This window comes from Coregonus clupeaformis, chromosome 1 (genome assembly GCF_020615455.1).
Source record: "Coregonus clupeaformis isolate EN_2021a chromosome 1, ASM2061545v1, whole genome shotgun sequence".
Lineage (NCBI taxonomy): Eukaryota > Metazoa > Chordata > Actinopteri > Salmoniformes > Salmonidae > Coregonus > Coregonus clupeaformis.
Genome location: NC_059192.1, coordinates 35,760,567 through 35,781,487, shown reverse-complemented (window position 1 = coordinate 35,781,487; position 20,921 = coordinate 35,760,567). Strand labels below are relative to the sequence as shown.

The following is a 20,921-nucleotide window of genomic DNA, read 5'->3' as shown; positions in this document are numbered from 1 at the left end:
CTAACAACCAGCATATTATATTTAGCGATCTAACTAATGCATTTTGAGTTTACAGATGGTAAATTAGCTCCAAATTAATTAGCCTATGTGATATTTGTACACACAATAGATGTAAGCAAATGTATATCTATTTAACAAAATAAATCTGCAGTTCTGGAGCCCTATATTGAGCGTAAAATATAGCAACAATAGCCTAATTGTCAACCCATTCATGACAATCACTGGTTTAGGGTGCACATCAAAATATCTTGATCATGCATTCCTGCTTGGACATGTTCCATTTTGCATTGACATTTTAGTCATTTAGCAGATGCTCTTATCCAGAGCGACTTACAGTGCGTTCATCTTAAGATAGCTAGGTGGGACAGCCACATACTGTATCACAGTCATAGTAAGTAAATACATTTTTCCTCAATAAAGTAGCTATCAGCAAAATCAGCTAGTATGAGGGAAAAGAGTCAAGTGCAAGATTTAATTCACAAAAGGCTTTTTTTTATTATTTATGTTAGATGAAACAACTTATTTTCTAAATCATACCATCTCAGCAGCACTGTGAATGTCTTTATAAAATGGTTGCAAATTTTTTCCTATTGCGTGATGCTGCGAAAACATTTGGTGCGTCCAAATTATGGGCTGGTGCCACCAACTGAAAATGTAAGTGGCACCAGTGGCACCAGGGGGAAATTAGTCTGGATCCCTGCAGCTGCAAAGAGCCTCTATTTAAGATAATTAAGTGGAATTTGCCATAAATTCTTATTTATGGAATGTTTACTGATGTATAAAACTGTAATGTTGATTAATCATTTTTATACTATGGCAATGTTGAATACTTGTTTCTGATTGGCTTGAAGGACAATTTAGAGCGTGCATTATTTTCCTATAATGCATGGTATATCAGCAAGGTAGAATTCAATGGCTATAGTTCATTCTTACATGTTCTATGTTTGAGCTGCTTTTGAATTCGATTTTCACGCCACGTCTATTTCTATGGGCACAAGCACTGTTCATGACATAAACTGTTCACACCCCTCTTGTTGGTGGAGAGAACATTTTTTAAGTCTATTTCCTGCAATTATACACATTTTGTCATGGGATGCAGAGAATATTTTGCAGTTTTAAAGCTCATTTTCATGCAACTCTATACATTTTGCCACGTCTAATGTGTATTCATGTGATATTTGAGTTACTCAAACATTACAACAAAATCTATGGGCTAAAAAACCTAGCTAAAAAACGTTAGCTGACATGGGCTAGTTGATCTGGACATTTCTGACATGTTATAGCTCTCTAAGGTATGCTATGACAAGAGGAAATGATGATGATGCATTACCCAATTTCAAAATCACACCTTGTGCATTCTACTATTACAAGAGTAAGTTGAAAGCTAGACTGAGTTCCGTTTAAAAAAGGGGGGGCGCGCCCCACGGTTTGGGAACCGCTGAGCTAAACTAGCAAGTCTGTTTGTTTGTTTACCAAGGCACTACTGTAGCTATCTAGTATACTTGCTAGCTACTTCAGTGGATGTTGAATTCATTTCTACCTGTAAATGAACACATTTCTAGCGGCAATTGTGTTAAAAGTGTGAAATTATAGCCATGGTATAAAATGTCATTGTAAACCCATTACTCTGTGTTGATGTTTTTTGTACAGCAAGTTAGAGTGTCTTCTCTCCCCACTATCTCCTTTTGGTCTCTTTATCGCAGTCAAGGACGGAAATACTTTTAGTCAAAGAACTTGATGAATATACCAATCTTCAGTGCTGATCTGAAAACACTACATCCAACAGATTCAGATGTAGATAAAACCAACAGCTCATGATTTCTCCTCTTGCACAACAGTTACAAAAGTACTTTCGATGCTGATAACAGTCACGCTTTCAGCACTTACTGTACTGCTGAACGCAGACAGCAATTGAGTTTCACAGATATAAGAATAGGCCACAGTTATGCTCTGTGGTAAATTAATTTCACCATGAAACAAGTGTTCTGACATAGCCTATCTATTCTGTTTCTGAGTGACTCAATTTACACGTCTGTCTGCAGAATAAATAGATGCCTTTCATCTCAATAAAGAAACACACATCCTGTCCTAATGATGTTCAGTCTGAACCGACAATAACATGCATCATTGGTAAAGATGACTGAAGACATTTATAAGCATCTTCCTGTGAGATAAAAGTGTTTCCTAATAACCTCTACTGTTCTTCTGCCAAAAACCTGTCACATGATTAGTGAAAGTTGCTCACAAACTTAGGTTACCACATTAGTTATCCCAGTTTTCTTGCAGTATGGTGAGGATATTAGTTTAGTTTTCTTGCCTCCTTGTAAAGAAAAAATATCTATTACCTATTATTGCCAATTACTTACCTCTCTCACTTTGGTCAGGTCACATGGTCAGGAAAAACTCTTATCCCTAAAAATAAGGAGTGAATTCACAACAAGTTTAGATCAGAGCCATATAGAGAGAGAGTTCGGCCAGGTTTTAGAATGGCTCCCATGTTAGCCTCTTCTCAGTATGAAAAATGTATGCACTCACTAACTGTAAGTCGCTCTGGATAAGAGTGTCTGCTAAATGACTAAAATGTAAATGTAAAATGTTTATTCTCGAAATGTTGGTTATGTAACAATGCGAGAGCGTCTCTGACAATTCCCTATGAAATGGCCCTCTGTAAACAAGAAATACAGAGCAGCGAATTTAACAGACGTTGTTATTGATTAGTGTTCAGGATAATGTGTATCCAAGTCTGTACTGTGTTGTGGTGTCAACAAATCTGGCTTCACTGGACATCTTCATAGGTTTAGAAAACTATCAGAAATAAACAACACAAAGCGGAAGCGTCAATTATCACTTAGCAACAGCTACAGTGAGGGAAAAAAGTATTTGATCCCCTGCAAATTTTGTACGTTTGCCCACTGACAAAGACATGATCAGTCTATAATTTTAATGGTAGGTTTATTTGAACAGTGGGAGACAGAATAACAACAACAAAATCCAGAAAAACGCATGTCAAAAATGTTATAAATTGATTTGCATTTTAATGAGGGAAATAAGTATTTGACCCCTCTGCAAAACATGACTTAGTACTTGGTGGCAAAACCCTTGTTGGCAATCACAGAGGTCAGACGTTTCTTGTAGTTGGCCACCAGGTTTGCACACATCTCAGGAGGGATTTTTGTCCCACTCCTCTTTGCAGAACTTCTCCAAGTCATTATGGTTTCGAGGCTGACGTTTGGCAACTCGAACCTTCAGCTCCCTCCACAGATTTTCTATGGGATTAAGGTCTGGAGACTGGCTAGGACACTCCAGGACCTTAATGTGCTTCTTCTTGAGCCACTCCTTTGTTACCTTGGCCATGTGTTTTGGGTCATTGTCATGCTGGAATACCCATCCACGACCCATTTTCAATGCCCTGGCTGAGAGAAGGAGGTTCTCACCCAAGATTTGACGGTACATGGCCCCGTCCATCGTCCCTTTGATGCGGTGAAGTTGTCCTGTCCCCTTAGCAGAAAAACACCCCCAAAGCATAATGTTTCCACCTCCATGATTGACGGTGGGGATGGTGTTCTTGGGGTCATAGGCAGCATTCCTCCTCCTCCAAACACGGCGAGTTGAGTTGATGCCAAAGAGCTCGATTTTGGTCTCATCTGACCACAACACTTTCACCCAGTTCTCCTCTGAATCATTCAGATGTTCATTGGCAAACTTCAGATGGCCCTGTATATGTGCTTTCTTGAGCAGGGGGACCTTGCGGGCGCTGCATGATTTCAGTCTTTCACGGCGTAGTGTGTTACCAATTGTTTTCTTGGTGACTATGGTCCCACCTGCCTTGAGATCATTGACAAGATCCTCTCGTGTAGTTCTGGGCTGATTCTTCACCGTTCTCATGATCATTGCAACTCCACGAGGTGAGATCTTGCATGGAGCCCCAGGCAGAGGGAGATTGACAGTTATTTTGTGTTAATTCCATTTGCGAATAATTGCACCAACTGTTGTCACCTTCTCACCAAGCTGCTTGGCGATGGTCTTGTAGCCCATTCCAGCCGTGTGTAGGTCTACAATCTTGTCCCTGACATCCTTGGAGAGCTCTTTGGTCTTGGCCATGGTGGAGAGTTTGGAATCTAATTGATTGATTGCTTCTGTGGACAGGTGTCTTTTATACAGGTAACAAACTGAGATTAGGAGCACTCCCTTTAAGAGTGTGCTCCTAATCTCAGCTCGTTACCTGTATAAAAGACACCTGGGAGTCAGAAATCTTTCTGATTGAAAGGGGTTCAAATACTTATTTCCCTCATTAAAATGCTAATCAATTTATAACATTTTTGACATGCGTTTTTCTGGATTTAGTTGTTGTTATTCTGTCTCTCACTGTTCAAATAAACCTACCATTAAAATTATAGACTGATCATTTCTTTGTCTGTGGGCAAACGTACAAAATCAGCAGGGGATCAAATACTTTTTTCCCTCACTGTATGTGTGTCAATGTGTATATACAGCTCAATAATATGACCAACTTTGACAGAGGAAAGGTCACTCAGTCATATGACCAGGAGCTCTGTATCTGCACTTTTCTAATATACACTACCGTTCAAACGTTTGGGGTCACTTAGATATGTCCTTGTTTTCGAAAGAAAAGCAATTTTTTTGTCCATTGAAATAACATCAAATTGATCAGAAATACAGTGTATACATTGTTAATGTTGTAAATGGCTATTGTAGCTAGAAACGGCTGATTATTAATGGAATATCTACATAGGCGTACAGAGGCCCATTATCAGCAACCATCAGTCCTGTGTTCCAATGGCACGTTGTGTTTGCTAATCCAAGTTTATCATTTTAAAAGGCTAATTGATCATTAGAAAACTCTTTCGCAATTATGTTAGCACAGCTGAAAACTGTTGTGCTAATTAAAGAAGCAATAAAACTGACTAGTTGAGTATCTGGAGCATCAGCAATTGTGGGTTCGATTACAGGCTCAAAATGGCCAGAAATAAATAGCTTTCTTCTGAAACTCGTCAGTCTATTCTTGTTCTGAGAAATGAATGCTATTCCATGTGAGAAATTGCCAAGAAACTGAAGATCTCGTACAACGCTGTGTACTACTCCCTTCACAGAACAGCTCAAACTGGCTCTAACCAGAATAGAAAGAGGAGTGGGAGGCCCCGGTGCACAACTGAGCAAGAGGACAAATACATTAGAGTGTCTAGTTTGAGAAACAGGTGCCTCACAGGTCCTCAACTGGCAGCTTCATTAAATAGTACCCGCAAAACACCAGTCTCAATGTCAACAGTGAAGAGGTGACTCCGGGATGCTGACCTTCTAGGCAGAGTTGCAAAGAAAAAGCCATATCTCAGACTGCCCATCTTAATCTTTTATTTTTATTGGCCAGTCTGAGATATGGCTTTTTCTTTGCAACTATGCCTAGAAGGTTAGCATCCCGGAGTCGCCTCTTCACTGTTGACGTTGAGACTGGTGTTTTGCGGGTACTATTTAATGAAGCTGCCAACATGCAACAATTTCAAAGATTTTGCTGAGTTCATATAAGGAAATCAGCCAATTGAAATAAATTCACTAGGCCCTAATCTATGGATTTCACATGACTGGGAATACAGATATGCATCTGTTGGTCACAGATACCTTTAAAAAAAAGGTAGGGGAGTGAATCAGAAAACCAGTCAGTATCTGGTATGGCAACCATTGTCCTCATGCAGCGTGACACATCTCCTTCGCATAGAGTTGATCAGGCTGTTGATTGTGGCCTGTGGAATGTTGTCCCACTCCTCTTCAATGGCTGTGCGAAGTTGCTGGATATTGGCGGGAACTGGAACACACTGTCTTACACGTCGATCCAGAGCATCCCAAACATGCTCAATGGGTGACATGTCTGGTGAGTATGCAGGTCATGGAACAACTGGGACATTTTACATTTTTAAAATTTTTACATTTTTACATTTTAGTCATTTAGCAGATGCTCTAATCAAGACGATTTACAGAGTGCATTCATCTTAAGATAGCTAGGTTGGACAACCACAGAGCACAGGCATAGAAAGTAAATGTTTCCTCAATAACGTAGCTATCAGTAGAGCCAGAGCTAGAAGGGAGGGGTCAAGTGCAAGTGCTGGTTAAGTTTATTTGGGCCAAGAGACCTGAGGTGGCAGAACAGAGTGCTCGGGTTGGGGTGTAGGGTTTGAGCATAGCCTGAATGTAGGGAGGGGCAGTTCCTCTTGCTGTTCCGTAGGTAAGCACCATGGTCTTGCAGTGGATGCGAGCTTTGACTGGAAGCCAGTGGAGTGTGCGGAGGAGCGGGTTGACATCAGAGAACTTGGGATGGTTGAAAACCAGGCAGGCTTCAGCATTTTGTATAAGTTGCAGGGGTTTGATGGCACAAGCGGGGAGCCCAGCCAACAGCGAGTTGCAGTAGTCCAGACGGGAGAGGGCAAATACCTGGATTAGGACCTGCACCGCTTCCTGTGTAAGGTAGGGTCATTCTCCACGAATGTTGAAATGCATGAACTTGCAGGAGCGGGTCACTGCTATGATGTACAGATGCTTGCGACATGGGGCCGTGCATTATCATGGTGAAACATGGGGTGATAGCGCGGATGAATGGCACGACAATGGGCCTCAGGATCTTGTCCGTAGCTTTTTCCTGCTCATACCATAACTCCACTGCAACCATGGGGCACTCTGTTCACAACGTTAGCATCAGCAAATCGCTCGCCCACACGACGCCATACACATGGTCTGCGATTGTGAGGCCGGTTGAACGAACTGCCAAATTCTCTAAAATGACATTGCAGGCGGCTTATGGTAGAGAAATGAACATTAAATTATCTGGCAACAGCTGTGGTGGACATTCCTGTAGTCAGCATGCCAATTGCACTCTCTTTCAAAACTTGAGACGTGGCATGTGGCATTGTGTTGTGTGACAAAACTGCACATTTTAGAGTGGCCTTTTATTGTCCCAAGCACAAGGTGCACCTGTGTAATGATCATGATGTTTAATCAGCTTCTTGATATGCCACACCTGTCAGGTGGATGGATTATCTTGGCAAAGAAGAAATGCTCACTAACAGGAATGAGAGAAATAAGCTTTTTGTGCGTATGGAACATTTCTGGGATCTTTTATTTCAGCTCATCAAACATGGGACCAACACTTACATGTTGTGTTTATATTTTTGTTCAGTGTAGAATCATGCACCACCACAAAAACATATTTATTCATGCTATTTCACTCACACATCCCCGCTCTACAGAGCGCAAACATCGCCTTCTTATTCTACATCTTTCTTTCTACTACAATATTGTCAGCTTCCTGCTTCCCCTGTTTGTCTCCTGGCCTCTAGAGTCCTAGTAAGTTATTCAAAGTTATCTTTAGTTTGTTTTTCTCCCCTCGGGGAGTTGTTTTGTTTTGCCTCCTGTTTTGGAACATTAAATCTACTTACCTGGAGTATTGCCTGGGGTGTTTCATTTGGGTCCTACAACATCTCCTCTGTGGCTAAGGGGTAGTACCCCCAGCTCTACACATTTGAGACCGGAGTTCTAGCCCGGCTTGTGACAGAATAACCAAGTCAATCATGGACCCAGAAACACTCAGTTCCCAGGACCTGTTGGCGGTGATCATTCGACATGAGGCTTCTTTCCAGCGCCAAAGCGTTCCAGCTGGCTCCCCCTTCCCGAGCACTACCAGTAGATCAATTCCCCGAAGCACGGCAGATTTGCCATTGAGTTCGAACCATAGCAGCAAGGAGCGGATGGAATGATGAAGCGCTGAGGGTCTGCTTTCAGGGAGGGTTATCTGAGCCCCTTCAAGATGAGTTAGCCACCCGTGAACCAGCTGAAGATCTCGAGTCCCTCATAGCCTTGGCCATCCGCCTGGACAATCGTCTAAGAGAGCGGAGAACGGCTCGCCGTCAGGTGTCTCAGTCCCAAGTTCCTCTGAGCAGCTCTGTTTCTCCTGTTTGGACTCCGTCATTCAGAGCTGCCCCGGCGCCTGAACTGCCCCAGGATTCCCCGGAGAGCATGCAGTTAGGCCGTTCCAGGCTTTCTTCCAACGAAAGGGAACGTCGCATGAGGGAGCGTCGGTGCCTCTACTGCGGGGTTGCCGGCCACTTCCGCTCCACTTGCCCCGAGCTGGGAAACGCCTGTCCCCGCCCCAGCTACAGGAGGGTTGTGATGGGGAAAATTAGAGCTCCTCCTACTAACGCGGTCCTAGCTATTCCAGCCACTCTGTCCTGGGAGGGCCACCAGCATCGGGTCCAGGCTATGATCGATTCCGGTGCCGCAGGTGATTTTATGGATGTAACCTTGGCTAAGGAACTTAAGATCCCTACCCAACTACTTCCTCAACCCCAGGCAGTTACAGCCTTAGATGGCAGACCTCTGGAACCAGGAAAAGTTACTGAGGCGACTCAGTCCCTGCGACTTACCATCTCTCAACACCAGCAGGAGGAGACCTTCTATCTCATTGACTCTCCCGAGTATCCTATTATCCTGGGTCACCCTTGGCTATGCAGACATAATCCCCAGATCGACTGGCCTACTGGCACCATTCTTAGCTGGGGTCCCACTTGCCAACTCACCTGCATGCTTCAGAGTTCCTCAGCCCCTAGTACCCAGTTTCAAGAGTCTGTTGACGTCTCCCGAGTCCCCAGTGTTTACCATCGGTTCAAAGCAGTGTTCAGCAAGGCCCGGGCTACTGCCTTACCGCCTCATCGCACTTATGACTGTGCCATTGATCTACTCCCTGGGTGCTGCCCTCCTAGAGGTCGGATCTTTTCCTTGTCCTCCCCGAGCACGCAGCTATGGACACCTACATTAAGGAGTCCTTGGCAGCCGGCCTCATCTATGCCTCTACTTCCCCGGCTGGGGCGGGCTTCTTTTTGTTGAAAAGAAAGACGGGGGGTCTGAGGCCTTGTATTGATTACCGGGACTCAACAAGATCACGGTTCGGAATCGATACCCTCTTCCTCTCATGGCCACTGCTTTTGAGCTGCTTCAAGGGGCTTCCATTTTTACTAAGCTGGATCTCCGCAATGCTTACCATCTCGTGCGGATCCGGCCAGGAGACGAATGGAAGACGGCGTTCAACACGCCCACGGGACACTATGAATATCGGGTGATGCCGTTCGGGCTCACCAATGCCCCCGCAGTATTCCAAGCCCTGATTAATGATGTTCTCCGGGATATGCTTAATCTGTTCGTCTTCGTGTACCTGGACGATATCCTCATCTTCTCGAGGTCACTGAAGGAGCATGAGGGGCATGTTAGCCGGGTTCTCCAGAGGCTCCTTGACAATCACCTCTACGTTAAGCCTGAGAAGTGTGAATTTCATGTTTCTCAGACTCAGTTTCTCGGGTTTATTGTCACTCCCGGCACCTAGAGATGGATCCCAAGAAGGTCAAGGCGGTCCACGATTGGCCCACACCTGCCACGGTCAAGGAGGTTCAACGGTTCATTGGCTTTTCTAACTTCTATCGGAAGTTCATCAAGAATTTCAGCTCGGTGGTAGCCCCCTTGACGACGCTTACCAAGGGAGGAGGGACCAAGATTCACTGGGGTCCGGAAGCAGCAGGGGCCTTCGAGGATCTCAAGCGCCGCTTCACTTCTGCTCCGATTCTGGTGACCCCTGACCCAGAGAGACCTTTCGTGGTGGAGGTGGACGCCTCAGAGGTGGGGGTGGGAGCCGTCCTGTCACAGAGGGGTGCGGATGGGAGATTACACCCTTGTGCCTTCATGTCTCGCCGCCTGTCTGAGGCCGAGCGCAACTACCACGTGGGGGATCTAGAGTTGCTTGCGGTTAAACTGGCCTTGGAAGAGTGGCGCCATTGGCTTGAGGGGGCTCAGCACCCTTTCCAGGTTCTCACAGACCACAAGAACCTGGAATATCTCCAACAGGCTAAGCGGATGAACCCTCGGCAAGCACGATGGTCCCTTTTCTTTAATCGATTCCAGTTCATCCTGACTTACCGACCTGGCACCAAGAACGTCAAGCCGGATGCTCTGTCTCGAGTCTATTCTCCCGAGGTACAAGAGAAGCCCTTGGCATCGATTATTCCGAGGTCTAGGATCGTCGCACCTCTTCAGTGGGAACTAGAAAGAGGGGTACGAGAAGCTCTTGCCCATGAGCCCGATCCAGGCGGTGGTCCTGCCGGTCGCCTGTAATGCCTCTCTCGGTCGGGGCCCGCGTCTTGCAGTGGGGTCATGAGTCGCCCTTGACATGCCATCCTGGCAGTGCTCGCACACTGGAGTTCCTCCGACGGCGGTTTTGGTGGCCGTCCATCAAGAAGGACGTGCAGGTCTTTGTTGAGGCCTGCCCTGTGTGCAACCAGGGAAAGTCGACACGCCAGCGACCCCAGGGACTGCTCCATCCCTTACCTGTTCCTCGAAGGCCATGGTCACACCTTTCTCTGGACTTTGTTACGGGACTTCCTCTATCCCAGGGCAACACCGTCATCCTGGTGGTGGTAGACCGTTTCTCTAAGGCTGCCCGGTTTATTCCCCTGCCCAAGCTGCCCTCGGCTAAGGAGACTGCGGAGCTCCTCATGAACCATGTCTTCCGGATATTTGGCATTCCCCTGGACGTGGTCTCTGACCGAGGTCCCCACTCTCGTCCCGGTTTTGGGGGCCTTCTGCAGGCTTATTGGGGCCACAGCCAGCCTATCGTCAGGATTCCATCCAGAGTCTAATGGCCAAACGGAACGGATTAATCAGGATCTGGAGACCACCCTGCGGTGTATGGCGGCCAGTAATCCCACGTCTTGGGCCACCTATATCATTTGGGCTGAATATGCCCACAACACCCTCCAGTCCTCAGCCACCGGATTGTCCCCCTTCGAATGCCAGTTCGGTTACAACCCCTCCTTTGTTTCCAGAGGAAGAGGCGCAAGTTGGTGTTCCCTCGGCCCAGCGCTTTGTCCAACGCTGTAGGCGGACCTGGAAGAAGGCCAGGTGTACCCTCCTTCGGACCTCCCAGAGATACCAAAGTCAGGCTAATCGCCACCGCCGGACGGCCCCTAGTTTCCGAGCTGGTCAGAGAGTTTGGTTGGCCACTAAGAACTTGCCCCTCCGGGTCGAATCCAAGAAGCTTTCCCAGAGATACATCGGCCCTTTCCGCATTTCTAGAAAGGTTAACCCTGTGTCGTATCGTTTAGTTCTGCCTCGCTCCCTTAGAGTTAACCCCACTTTCCATGTTTCACTCCTTAAACCTGTCTTGTCTTCCCCTTTTGCCCCCCACACAGACCCCCGCCACCTCCCAGGATCATAGACGGCCAGCCAGCCTACACAGTCCGCCGGATACTGGACTCCCGGAGGGTCCAGAACTCTCTGCAGTATCTGGTGGACTGGGAGGGCTACGGGCCAGAGGAGCGCTCCTGGGTTCCGGCCAGGGACATCCTGGACCCAGGGTTGATCCGAGATTTTCGCACCCTGGGGCCAGGGTGTTCTGGAAGGAACGTCAGGAGTCGTTCCTAGAGGAGGGGGTCCTGTCAGCTTCCTGCTTCCCCTGTTTGTCTCCTGGCCTCTAGAGTCCTAGTAAGTTATTCAAAGTTATCTTTAGTTTGTTTTTCTCCCCTCGGGGAGTTGTTTTGTTTTGCCTCCTGTTTTGGAACATTAAATCTACTTACCTGGAGTATTGCCTGGGGTGTTTCATTTGGGTCCTACAACATCTCCTCTGTGGCTAAGGGGTAGTACCCCCAGCTCTACACATTTGAGACCGGAGTTCTAGCCCGGCTTGTGACAAATATGTGCTCTTTCCTCTTATCCAGTGCCATATACATATGAAAATATATAAATACACAATTATGAGTTTTGGGCTGAAACCTTGATGATTATACTTATGACTATGTTCACTATGTCCTCATTAGCACAATGAAACTGATGTCAGATATCCGATGACACTGCCATGCATGCCATCATTGTACACTTATTAAGAAGGCACATCGGGTTTGTGAGGCTTATTTATCCAATATCATCTTTCTATCTTCACAAACAAGCAGCCGTGGCATGGCACGATGGCTGAGATAGTGAATTGGAAAGAAGAGTTTGAAGATACTGTGGTGGCAAGAAGAGGATACAGATCACAGTCATCGAAAAAGAACACTCCCCTCACTGCTACTACCATGGATAGGTACCAAGGTTTGTTTATTGGTAAGAGACTGAATGTAATTATATACTGTCAATCATCTGACTGTCAATCTTCTGACAACGCAATTGCTCTTTGCTCTACACATTTTACACTGTATGTTAGTGTTGAAACTATTTAAAGATGAATGACGGTTACACTGCACACCACCCACTTACTGAACTCATGAAGTCCCCCACAAACTGCTCTTTAAAAAAAAAACACATCCTCCACCTCACATGACAGCGGAGGGTGATAGTTATCAGAATAAAGTCCCTATCTGGATCCTCCTCCCACTTTCAGTTTCTGGCATCAAGTTATTTTGTCATAGATAGCTCAGTCAAGATCCTTAAGTCCAGATCAGGTCCAAGAGTTGTAATGTAATGTCATACCTTATCAATATTAACAACAGACGTGTCCCAGGGAATACAGAAGTATGCGGCTGCTCCTCACCTTTGTCCTGTCTTACAGTATCGTCTGCCTGAATGGGAATTATACCACAACAGGTAAACACCTCATTTACAATTAACATTTATCTAACTTAATAAATATTTATATGTTTGCATAACACCACATTAGGAGAAGTCTACAAGACATATCCTATTGAAAAACTGGCACACAGCTGGGCCACGTTCAGAAGCTGAACGTTAACAAATGTTGCAGACAGAAATGCTGTGAATAGAGCAGACATGATTCCTTTGTTCTACATGTCGGAGATGCATGTTTGTTCTACATAACATATTTCTATCTGAACATTCCAAAACTTTGTGTCCTGCTGAACTCGCCTCTTTTTTATAAGCTTTGTGTTAATTAACTCAATAATCACCATCACCTGTGTCAGGTTTAGTTCCACTGATCAAGAACAACAATAAAAAACGTGTCTTTTTATTTTTATAACAATAAATGGCATGGGTTTGCGGTTAAACAATTTGGAGAATAAATTATCAACTTTAAATATGAGAAACAAAACATTACCATAATTTGCTCAATTATCAAATAAATTGAATATTGACTGATGGCTATTGTAAGCTGATGTCACGTTCGTTCATTGACGGGTCAGACCAAGGCGCAGCGTGATATGCATACATGTTTATTTAACGATAAACACTCGACAAAACAACAAAGGAAACGAAACGTGAAGTCCAAGGTAGTACAGAAAACAAAACTTACACGGAACAAGATCCCACAACTAGACAGTGCCACTAGGCTGCCTAAGTATTGTCCCCAATCAGAGACAACGAGCGACAGCTGCCTCTGATTGGGAACCACACCGGCCAACATAGATCCACACATACTAGAACACAAACATAGAAAAAGCACAACAAGGAATATACACACACTGACTCAACATGTAAGCGTCCCCTGAGTCAGGGCGTGACAGCTGAGGGTGTCTGTGCTGCGTATTACAATTTCTCTGTGTGAAATAAATGTGATATAGCATACATGTAATTAATTCTTTGCAAAATACATTTCACATTTCTTTATAAGGAAGTGTATTACTTTGGTCACACCTCTGTTTAATCCTACAGTGCATCAAAACATAAAATGTATATATTTGAAATATTGTCTTGAATTTATGTGTGAATGGCGTATTTCTCTGTGGTGTGTGAGATAAGGATATTGTGGTTAGTGTAAAGCAGGGTTTCCCAAACTCACTCCTGCCCCCCCCCCCGGATGCACGTTTTGGTTTTTGCCCTAGCACTACAAATCTGATTCAAATTACCAACTCATCATCAAGCTTTCATTTTTTTAATCAGCTATATAGTGCTAGGGCAAAAAACAAAACGTGCACCCAGGGGGGGCCCCAGGACCGAGTTTGGGAAACCCAGGTGTAAAGCACCATTGTGTGTTTGCAGTGCTTAAGTTGTATTTCATGTGGACTCTTCCAGGTCATGAATATAGGCTTGACTGTGTGAGTGATTACCTGTTCACCATTAACTGTTCCCTGAGAATCCAGCCAGAGGTGGCTCATGCAGACCAGTCCTCTTACTGGCTGCACTTTGAGGCCCTCTCTTTCGGGACGGTATTTGATGGGTGAGACCCCCACTATTTCATATTGCTAAAATTTGAGTACATTCATTTAAATGTATTAGTATAGTGGTTCTCAACCTGTTTGGTTACTGTACCCCTAATCTACCCCCCTACCACATTTGCTCTGCCTAGAGTACCGCCTAAGTAACCCCTCGTGTGCATTTTACCAGTGGGCTATGTTCTTATTAGTCTTTCCAAGTACCCCCTGTGGATAGGCCAAGTACCCCAGGTTAAGAACCACTGTATACGTACACAGTACACACTGAGGCAATGTGTGTACATTGTATGTTATAACTTTATATTGATTCCTGCTTTATTTTTTTCCTGCTCACTTCTACTCATTACACAGTGTGAAGCTGAGGAAAATGGATGGCAATTACTCCTGTTCATTGGACACTTCACATTCAGATTCTACTGTTGATCCAGATCCTGATGAGGATCCAGATTTTTTTTTTGACACTTCAAGATTTAAGATCACTCTCTATCACAACAGAAGCAATGGACATATAAGCGCCACCTTGCTGGATAAGGAATACATGCCAGTAAAGCATAGTAAGTGCTTATTACAGTATTACAATACAAATATGACTTTGTGATACGCCTACCCCTACCAAACTTCAATTGACAAGCATAGGTACTTGCTTGAAGTGGTGGGTTCAGAAGCTAGGTAACACTTTACTTTACAGTGCCATTATTACTGTGTAACTACTCATATAGTTACAGTATAACAAGTATTGCAATTACAACGTAATAATGAGTAATTACAATACTTGGTACACTGTAATTACCGGAATCATTACACAGTAATAATGGCACTGTAAAGTAAAGTATAACCGGCCGGTCCTTGCCATTCTACCGCCATAGGCTAGACCAAAAAATGCTGCCCCCCAAAACTAGAATAGTCCCAGTAAGCAAATTTACGTTGAAAAGATGTCAAAAATACATATTTTCCAGACGTTGAAGTTAGGTTCAATTTAGGTTCTGAATGAAAGGTGAAAAGGTATTTTCCATATGTTTAAAATACATATTTTCCAGGACGTTGACATCAGGTTAATTTTGTAGTTCTGAATGAAAGTTGCAAATACTTATTTTCCGGATGTTGAAAATACGTATTTTCCAGACGTTGAAAATATGTATTTTCCGGATGTTGAAATCAGGCTCATTTTTTGTTCTGAATGAAAGTTGAAAATAAGTAATTTATAGACTTCTATGTTTGGGCCAAATCAAGGCCAGCCTGGACCACATCAAATCTGAACCAAACATAGACGTCTATGATTGGTTCAGATGTGGACCAGATGGACCAAAAAACAATGTCCGTGGATGTGGAAATCAAGGCCGATCCGGACTGCACCAAAAAAAGAGAACCACAAGTTGTTGGCGTCGGTCTGTGCTTACTGAGGTGTAGCCTAGAGTGTTGCCTGAAATATAATTTTATGAATGCCTATCTATGTGGTAAGCATTACAAAAAAAGATTGCAGTTTTTAAACTGCAGTAAAAGTGCAGTAACCGCAGTCGACTGTGGTATTTTGGACGCAGTAATTGCAGAATAGCTGCAGTGTACTGCAGTTGAACTGCAGTTATACTTCACTGTAACTGCAGTTACCCTGCAAAATTACTGTAGCAAAAAAAACTGTGTAATTTTGGACGCAGTATTTGAAGCATACTGCAGTTAGACTGCATTGTACTGCGGTTATACTGCACTCCTCATTCATGTGACTAATCAATTTGGCTATTTAAGCTCTGAATATCAGCTACCCAACTTCATCAGGGGTTATTGTGAGCCTATTTGCAATGTGTTTACACAGAAATGCAGAAGTATTTTTGCTATGATCAGCTTGTCAAGAATTGACGGATACAATCTTGAAACCACTGATCTTGACAATGGGGTGAAACTCCTGGACAACAGTTGTGATTGTCCATTCCATATTGTCAATTTTACCTTGACCTGTCCTGTTTGTAGGATATGTTGTTTGTTAACATAACAGCACATTTTTTATTGATTGAGCACCATTTAGGTTAGGCTATTTCATCGGAGAAACCTGTATGATGTAAAAAGTGTCCATCTCATTACATTGTCATACATTTTATCTCCAGCCTGTAGGCTACAGAAAAGGCCACATACAGTTGAAGTCGGAAGTTTACATACACTTAGGTTGGAGTCATTAAAACTCGTTTATCAACCACTCCACAAATTTCTTGTTAACAAACTATAGTTATGGAAAGTCGGTTAGGACATCTACTTTGTGCATGACACAAGTAATTTTTCCAACAATTGTTTACAGACAGATTATTTCACTTATAATTCACTGTATCACAATTCCAGTGGGTCAGAAGTTTACATACACTAAGTTGACTGTGCCTTTAAACAGCTTGGAAAATTCCAGAAAATTATGTCATGGCTTTAGAAGCTTCTGATAGGCTAATTGACATAATTTGAGTCAATTGGAGGTGTACCTGTGGATGTATTTCAAGGCTTACCTTCAAACTTAGTGCCTCTTTGCTTGACATTATGGGAAAATCAAAAGACCTCAGAAAAAAAATTGTAGACCTCCACAAGTCTGGTTCATCCTTGGGAGCAATTTCCAAACACCTGAAGGTACCACGTTCATCTGTACAAACAATAGTACGCAAGTATAAACACCATGGGACCACGCAGCCATCATACCGCTCAGGAAGGAGACGTGTTCTGTCTCCTAGAGATTAACGTACTTTGGTGCGAAAAATGCAAATCAATCACAGAACAACAACAAAGGACCTTGTGAAGATGCTGGAGGAAACAAGTACAAAAGTATCTATACCCACAGTAAAACGAGTCCTATATCGACATAACCTGAAAGGCCGCTCAGCAAGGAAGAAGCCACTGCTCCAAAACCGCCATAAAAAAGCCAGACTACGGTTTGCAACTGCACATGGGGACAAAGATCATACTTTTTGGAGAAATGTCCTCTGTCCTGATGAAACAAAAATATAACTGTTTTGCCATAATGACCATCGTTATGTTTGGAGGAAAAAGGGGGTCCCTTACAAGCCGACGAACACCATCCCAACCGTGAAGCACGGAGGTGGCAGCATCATGCTGTGGGGGTGCTTTGCTGCAGGAGGGACTGGTGCACTTTACAAAATAGATGGCATCATGAGGAAGGAAAATTATGTGGATATATTGAAGCAACATCTCAAGACATCAGTCAGGAAGTTAAAGCTTGGTCGCAAATGAGTCTTCCAAATGGACAATGACCCCAAGCATACTTCCAAAGTTGTGGCAAAATGGCTTAAGAACATCAAAGTTATGGTATTGGAGTGGCCATCACAAAGCCCTGACCTCAATTCTATAGAAAATGTGTGGGCAGAACTGAAAAAGCGTGTGCGAGCAAGGAGGCCTACAATCCTGACTCAGTTACACCAACTCTGCCAGGAGGAATGGGCCAAAATTCACCCAACTTATTGTGGGAAGTTGTGGAAGGCTATCTGAAACGTTTGACCCAAGTTAAACAATTTAAAGGCAATACTACCAAATACTAATTGAGTGTATGTAAACTTCTGACCCACTGGGAATGTGATGAAAGTAATAAAAGCTGAAATAAATCATTCTCTCTACTATTATTCTGACATTTGACATTCTTAAAATAAAGTGGTGATCCTAACTGACCTAAGACAGGGAATTTTTACTAGGATTAAATGTCAGGAATTGTGAAAAACTGAGTTTAAATGTATTTGGCTAAGGTATATGTAAACTTCCGACTTCCAACTGTACTCTTTCTACCATATCCTATATCTGCTACATGATTTATGTTAGATGATTTTTGTTTTGGAACGTTGGTGGAGCTGCGCAGCGATGCGTCACTCCAACAGCACCCTGGAGAGGCGCGCTGGGAATGGACAAGCAAAATATTTTGCGCCCCTGCCTTATCACAGGCCGGCATCAGCGCTCACCTAAAAAACCCACATGCCATTGGTTGAGAGAAATTGTCATTGTTTTTTCGTAGAATTATGTGAGATTTTATATGTTGTTGTTGGAGATGCGTCTTGGTCAGTTTAGCACAGAAAATGCCGCCCTCATCAATCTGCTGCCATAGGCGACCGCCTAATCCAGCCTAATGAGCAGGCCGGCCGTGGGAAGCTTTTATTTTTGTGGACACATTCATTCCATCCCAAATCTTTGACACAAGTGTCTTTCTCTCCCCAGTCAAACCCAATGCACCAATCAATCTCACCATCAACCAGATGTCAAGTCAATACTGCGTTACCTGGATGAGTAGCTATGAGAAATATTTAGAATTTGGCAATCTTCTGACTGACAACCTGAATTACGAACTCAGGTTCTACAGAAGTGGTCACCAAATCTACGTAAGACCCTCAAATCCTGCTAAAGATGTTTCTAAAATAAAACTGGAGAATAAATACATCTATTTCCTCATATTATTCCCCACAGGTTGTCAAAGCTCCCCACTCAACTAACATCTCAGTGAACGTTGAAAAATTTGAGCCAGACACAGAGTACACTGTAAAAGTGAGGTCCATCCCCAACCAACAACTGTTTCAAGGCCAGTGGAGTGAATGGGCATCAGAGGTTCATTGGAGGACTGATCCCATACAAAAAGGTATAGTTCTGTCAAGACATCAGGAACATTACTAGAAACATTTGAGCCCACTGCTTGCCTGTTTTGTGTTTCTTCAGGCTAATGCTGTTTCAATGTTCTTTGTCCCCTCAGTTGCAGAACTTCCAACAAACACATTTACTGCCATCTTATGTGTGCTGGTTCCAGTACTGCTAATTCTGTGCTACATTCCAATTGTAAGGTAAGTTTGGATTACCTTATCTTTGGTGACATCTACAGTGTATGGAAGAACAGATGCATGTCTTATATCATGTAATTCATGGGGTGTGGAAACTTCTCATCTATTGCAGGTTGAATAAATCCGCCTTCATCCCAACTCCAGCACCATACTTCCAGTCCCTTTATACTGACTGTGAGGGGGACTTCAGGGTAAGGAAGTCTTATGTCACCCTTGATGCATTAATACTTCTCACTGAGACATGAACATTACACTAACAAACTTATTGTGGTTGTAGAGCTGGGTTGTGACCCCAGGCTATGGGGCAGACCTACTCAAGACAGAGGAAACCTTGCAAATCGACACCCTGACTGAGACCATACCTGTCCTGGATGATGACCACTCCTCAATGGTGCCCCATCACATGATCCAGGAGGGCCCCAGTGACAACCTGTCTAACCCAGCGTCTGATGCGCTTTTCCTGGGCATTGCTTATGCTGTATCTCTGGGGTCACCACTCCCGGCACCCAGAGGCCCACTGAAGAGTGTGTCTCTGAGTGAGCCAGAGAGCACCATCGAAGCAGACTCGGGGTGTTGGCTGCACAGCACCACATCTCTGGAGCGGGAGAATGCCTGGTACAGCAATGTGTACAGCAGCAGTGACTACTGCACCCTTTCGGACACTGGGAATTGTCCGGAAATTACCCCTAGAGTCTATTGACGCACCGGTGCGTCAATCTAAGCAACATAATACAAAATCCCCACCAGCATAATACAAAGTCCCCATCAAAATCCGTCAGTTTAAGCTAGAGATATGTTTTTTTGTATGGGCTGCGTCTCAATCCACCGCATCTGCCCATGTTGCCCTTATGAATCTGCGGTGGAAATTGGCAGAGCTACAGCGCTGTTTGTCAGACCAGGAGACATCCCGAAAATCGGTTTTCTCACGAAAATGTCTGTAACAACCGAACGGTTTGGACTACAAACTAATATGACCCCCACAAGTGTCACAGGACTCATCTTAATGGTAACCCATACAAATTAATGGAACTATGGAGGTCGTTTTGTGCCAACAAAATTAAGGGGTTAAATATGTGTCAAAAAAATGTATATATATCTATATATATATATATATATATATATATATATATATATATATAATGAACAAAGATATAAACGCAACATATAAAGTGTTGGTCCCATATTTCATGAGCTGAAATAAAAGATCCCAGAAATTTTCCATCCGCACAAAAAGCTTATTTCTCTCAAAAGTTGTTGCCAAATTTGTTTACATCCCTGCTAATGAGCATTTCTCCTTTGCCAAGATAATCCATCCACCTGACAGGTGTGGCATATCACGAAGCTGATTAAACAGCATGTTCATTACACAGGTGCACCTTGTGCTTGGGACCAGTGGCGGCTCCTGAAAAAATTCTCAGGGGGGGCAATTTTTCTGATGATTTAGGTGACCTACACACATTTAAAAAAAGATATGTCCAGCAACAACATGAAGACAGGGGCAGCATATAAGTCAATACTGATATACACATTACTTGCTTCAAAAAGGCCTCATGGTTGAATTGGAAATATGTGCACCTGAGCAAGCAGGAGCTTTTGATAGAGGCTACTGAAAACATTGATGCAAGTTATTGGTAATAAGAAATTTTTATAGACTTCCATATTCTGCCCTCTTGTATAGATTTGTGAAAATGAACAGTGATAGACATTTTGCCTGAAAACAGAATTTGAAAATAATTTCTAGAAAAGGTAAACACAGCTATCTGTATGGCTTTGTAAATATGAACAACCATATTCTGGCCAATTGTATAGATTTGTAAAAAAATTGTTTACTTTTTTTTAAATGAAAAATAACTATTTTAAACAACATCAACTGTGAACTGATTTGGGCGTGTGTGTGTTAAAGAGACAGACAGGGAGGGACAAAGAGAGAGAGAGGCTACATTACTTGTACTGAAACTGTTCTCTTCTCTCTTTCAAT

At 43.6% G+C, this 20,921-nt stretch overlaps 1 protein-coding gene across 1 annotated transcript; it reads left to right on the top strand.

Moving 5' to 3' along the window:
- The first annotated feature begins 12,008 nt into the window (after positions 1 to 12,008).
- On the top strand, positions 12,009 to 19,904 carry LOC121584939 (interleukin-21 receptor). The gene is made up of 8 exons (XM_045210937.1): positions 12,009 to 12,132; positions 14,008 to 14,152; positions 14,643 to 14,701; positions 18,333 to 18,493; positions 18,579 to 18,747; positions 18,859 to 18,946; positions 19,056 to 19,134; positions 19,221 to 19,904. The coding sequence occupies exons 1-8, from the start codon at positions 12,009 to 12,011 to the stop codon at positions 19,641 to 19,643; spliced, it is 1,248 nt and encodes a 415-aa protein (XP_045066872.1). The 3' UTR covers positions 19,644 to 19,904.
- Positions 19,905 to 20,921: the final 1,017 nt, after the last annotated feature.

What these genes read in the sequence shown, in the direction of transcription:
- LOC121584939 (XM_045210937.1), top strand. Translation starts at nt 12,009, where the DNA reads ATGGCTGAGATAGTGAATTGGAAAGAAGAGTTTGAAGATACTGTGGTG. An exon ending in TACCATGGATAGGTACCAAG is followed by an intron (nt 12,133 to 14,007) that starts GTTTGTTTATTG and finishes GGACTCTTCCAG; the next exon opens with GTCATGAATATAGGCTTGAC. An exon ending in TTCGGGACGGTATTTGATGG is followed by an intron (nt 14,153 to 14,642) that starts GTGAGACCCCCA and finishes CTATCACAACAG; the next exon opens with AAGCAATGGACATATAAGCG.